Raw genomic sequence first — 4,650 nt, 5'->3', positions numbered from 1 at the left:
AGCAGTTACAACAGCTGCAAAGTCATCGGAGCTTCCAAGTTATGGAGATGGTTCAAGGTTGATGATAAGAGCCAAAGCATGGAACGTGGCAGGCCAGAGGCATGGTTAAGGGGATAGCAGGTTCCATTTGAAACAAAAAGAAGATGGAAAGAGGCCACTCGTGTGGATCTTTGTAATACGAGGCTTTTTGGAACAGAAGTCATTAGGACTGTTTAGGGTGGGGCCAAGAATGGTTTACATATGGCTGGCCTCGTCTGTAGTTACACAAAGACTGGAGAATGATGTGGCGGGATGTTGCAGAGATTAACTACCAGTCCATCCATCACCTTTAGTTTTTCACAATGATCACCCCTACGTGGTACAGACATGGACAGATGTTGGTTCCATAGAGAGCTACGATAAAGGGACTCCTGCTGCAGCCCCCTGGTGAGGCTCATTAAGGCTGGAAACAGTTTGAGGTTACATGCATTCCTGATCCTAGCAGAGTGGCTTCAAAGTTCAGGATCAAATGGACTTTGTGGGTCAGAGCCATGGCTTATAAACGCTCAGCGAACACAACACACTGAATGGAATGAGGCCACAAATAGTTACAAAAGAATGAGGTTAATTCAAGCATTTCCATCCCTCGCTGTGTTCTTTTCTCAGTAGACAGTTTGTTGGACAATCAATGGAGCGGTGTCTTTGTGGCTGCTTCATGTAAATGTTTGCGATGCTGAATGCTCCTCCTCGGGGTTGACACTGAGCACCTTTTATTCTCCCACATTGTCTCTCCTATGTGGAAAGGTTCCATTTACAACTGAAGTTTTTGTCACATTGAGAGCACGGGTCATTTTCTTTCACGTTGTGGGTTCTCTCTTGTTGAATGAAACTGAATCTCCAGCAGACCCTTCCCTGGCATTTAGAACAATGATGAGGTTTTTTTCCAGGTAAGTTCTCGCAGGTTGAGTGAGACCAGATTTCTGACTGAAACGTTTCCAGCATTCAGAGAGCTAATAAGGGTTGTTCCCCAGTGTGAGTTCTCTCATGTGTAGTGAGAGTTGTTTTCAATCTGAAGCTTTTGTGGCATTCAGGGCACTGATACGGTTTTTGTCCAGTGTGGGTCCTTTCATGTACAGTAAGGCTGGATTTCTGACTGAAGCGTTTCAAGCATTCAGAGCACTGATAAGGTCTTTCCCCAGTGTGAGTTCTCTCATGTCTAGTGAGAGTTGTTTTCAATCTGAAGCTTTTGTGGCATTCAGGGCACTGATACGGTTTATACCCAGTGTGGGTTCTTTCATGCACAGTAAGGTTGGATTTCCGACTGAAGCGTTTCAAGCATTCAGAGCACTGATAAGGTCTTTCCCCAGTGTGAGTTCTCTCATGTCTAGTGAGACTTATTTTATGACTGAAGCTTTTCTGGCATTCAGAGCACTGATACGGTTTATACCCAGTGTGGGTCCTTTCATGTACAGTAAGGCTGGATTTCCGACTGAAGCGTTTCAAGCATTCAGAGCACTGATAAGGTCTTTCCCCAGTGTGAGTTCTCTCATGTCTAGTGAGAGCCTTTTTCAGACTGAAGCTTTTCTGACATTCAGAACACTGATACTGTTTGAGCCCAGTATGGATTCTCTGATGTCGAGTTAAACTGGATTTGCCATAGAAACTTTTTTGGCATTCAGAGCACTGATACGGTTTATACCCAGTGTGGGTTCTTTCATGCACAGTAAGGTTGGATTTCCGACTGAAGCGTTTCAAGCATTCAGAGCACTGATAAGGTCTTTCCCCAGTGTGAGTTCTCTCATGTCTAGTGAGAGTCTGTTTCGGACTGAAGCTTTTCTGACATTCAGAACACTGATACTGTTTGAGCCCAGTATGGATTCTCTGATGTTGAGTTAAACTGGATTTGCCATAGAAACTTTTTTGGCATTCAGAGCACTGATACAGTTTATGCCCAGTGTGGGTCATTTCATGTACAGTAAGGTTGGATTTATGACTGAACCTTTTCCAGCATTCAGAGCACTGATAAGGTTTTTGTCCAGTATGAGCTCTCTCGTGTTGAGAGAGATCTGATTTACTACTGAAGCTTTTACAGCATTCAGAGCACGGATATGGTTTATACCCAGTGTGGGTCCTTTCATGTACAGTAAGGCTGTATTTATGACTGAAGCTTTTCCAGCATTCAGAGCACTGATATGGTTTATGCCCAGTGTGGGCTCTTTCATGTACCGTAAGGTTGGATTTGCGACTGAAGCCTTTCTGGCATTCGGGACACTGATAGGGTTTTCGGACAGCGCTAGTTTTCTCATGTTTAGTAAGGTGGGATTGATAACTAAAGCTGTTTTCACAGTCATTGCTCTTATTCGAGTTGTTTGTTTCTCCAAGTTGGGTTTGTTCCTGGATACATGTCATCTTAAGACTGAATCTGATGCCAGTGTTTGTACTTGTTTATGTCACCACTTAGCATTAACTAAACTATGCTGCAGATGCTCTTCTTCACATTTATATTTAACTAATTATAGTTTTTTCCTGGAGATCATTTTCCTACCTTTAAAGGCACTGATCTAACTTGTCTTATTAACTTTCACTGAGGAGCCCCTTGTATTGATTAAGAGGCCCTCATGGATTATGCCCGGGTGAATTTTCTCAAGTTTAATTAGTCTTATTTAGTGATTCTATTTGATCACATTTGATTTAGGAGTTTTAAAAGCACTGATTAGGTCTTTGGGCTTTAGTGTTTGCCTGGTAGGTATGTTTTTTCATACAAGCAATGACAGATGATTAGGGCATGCCAGGGTGGTTTATGAATTATCAATAGTGTAACACTGGCCCCTTTTATACTTTCTGTGCCAGAATATGCTTTTTTGCTCAGTGGCTAAGACAGGTACATGATCCACTTTGAAGGTACAAGACACTTTGAAACCACTCGGATCAACCCAAGAGACAGAGCTGGTGAGGAAAATCTTCCTATATTGGAAATGATAATCCAGCATCTTTGCTGTAACGACATCTGAGAAAGAGTATTTACAATGACTTTCTTTTAAATAATCTTTTCTCTCCTCTCATCTCCAGGAGACGGAGACAAAGATTGCGCTTGTAAACCGAGGATATAAGTCTTTTTGACAGTTCTGTCACATTACAACAGGTCTACGGATGCTGATCTGTTGGGGAGGGTTTTGGTCTCCAAAGTATTTTTCTCATAAACCATCAAACAGAATTTACAACACTGAGTTTTCTCAAGTGCACTGTGTGGGGATCAATTGTGGCCAATGTTCTCCTCAATCTCAGTTACTGGCACCTGGTAAACATTGATGGTCCTTTTACTTTAGGGATTTGACAACTTTCACATTCACCAGTTTCTTCTACTCCAACATCCTCACCATTCCTGGTACATAGAATGTGTTTCTTCTCAAGAGCTCTAGAATGTTTTAACTTTCCTTGAAATAATCCTTTTCGTTGTGTTTCACTAAATTTAAACCTTCCTTTTTCTGTTCATGCTTCAGTCACCTGTAGAAATGGAGTCAGATATTGTAAATGAAAACAAAGAAAAAATATTTATGACCTTATACTTTGCACAAAGAAAGTATGGACAAAAAGAAGCTAGGAAATCAGTTGAGTAGCATTTCTGATAGTGGTTAAACAGCTTTGGGACACTGTGTAGATCGGGAGCTTTAGATCACTGGAACTCATGGATGTGAGAGCAAACGTAAATAATATTTAAGAAAGAAACACATATATTGTGACACAGATTCTCAGCCAACACTATCAATTTACAATTTCTGTGTCAAAGGCTGGCATCATAATGAGATATTTGTAATACTTTTAATGAATAATCAGATGTTATTTACTCCCCTGCCCACCTAGACTGTTCATCTATTCCTTTTTCCAGTGATCTAGGAAGGGACATTTTATTGAAGCAAGGAATTGGCCTTGTTGCACTCAGTGCTTTAAATGCTACCGTAGACTGAGACTGTGTCCAGTTAGCTCAGTGGAATTCACCCTTTCAAATTGTGCAGCAGCAGCCTATACAACCTGATATAGGCCCGCTGCTCTCAACATTACAATGTCCTAATACACAGCCTCTGCCTCTTCAAAATATTTGGATTGGGCAGGAGAAGGCAGAAGATAGAGCCTGCAGCAGGGCACACAGGAGCCTCCCCCCTTCCTCCTCCCGTAGCTTGCAGTGTCACTGGCATCTCGGAAGGAGGGAAGGTTCTGCTCATCTCCTGCATCTCCCCAGCTCATGTGAATGATGAAAAGCAGTTTAGCCGCACCCAGGGAGAGCCAGGGGCTGACTTCAGCCTCCTTTAACAGCTATTGCTGTGATTGTTCAACAATTAACCCTTGTGGTCCCGCATGCGGCTGTTAACTGTTCAACATTCACAGAAACAGCTGTGAAACAAAGGTTTCGGAGTACCGGAGGTGTTTCAACCCCCTCGGTCTCTGGGACACCTTTGTTTTATTAATTAACACAGTCTGCCCTCATGGAGCAAACAGTGTAATGACCTTATAGTCAGCCGTGGCAGGCAATACTACCCATTAAAGGACCGCTCCCTTGGTAAAGGCCCTTGCCTTTGGACCTACAACAAGCTTCAAAGCTATATTAAAGGTTTCAAATAATTACTGAAGACATAAACATGGTTACTCAGTCAGAGAAATAATTATAATATTTGC

General features: G+C 42.2%; 1 protein-coding gene across 1 annotated transcript; it reads right to left on the bottom strand.

The window, feature by feature from the left end:
- Positions 1 to 505: 505 nt before the first annotated feature.
- LOC147737062 (uncharacterized) lies at positions 506 to 2,388 on the bottom strand. Its single transcript, XM_086961906.1, has one exon. It carries the CDS (start codon positions 2,386 to 2,388, stop codon positions 982 to 984), a length of 1,407 nt encoding a protein of 468 aa, XP_086818032.1. The 3' UTR covers positions 506 to 981.
- Between the last annotated feature and the right edge of the window lie 2,262 nt (positions 2,389 to 4,650).

This window comes from Lissotriton vulgaris, chromosome 1_1 (genome assembly GCF_964263255.1).
Source record: "Lissotriton vulgaris chromosome 1_1, aLisVul1.2, whole genome shotgun sequence".
NCBI classification, from domain to species: domain Eukaryota; kingdom Metazoa; phylum Chordata; class Amphibia; order Caudata; family Salamandridae; genus Lissotriton; species Lissotriton vulgaris.
This window is presented reverse-complemented; position numbering and strand designations above follow the sequence as displayed.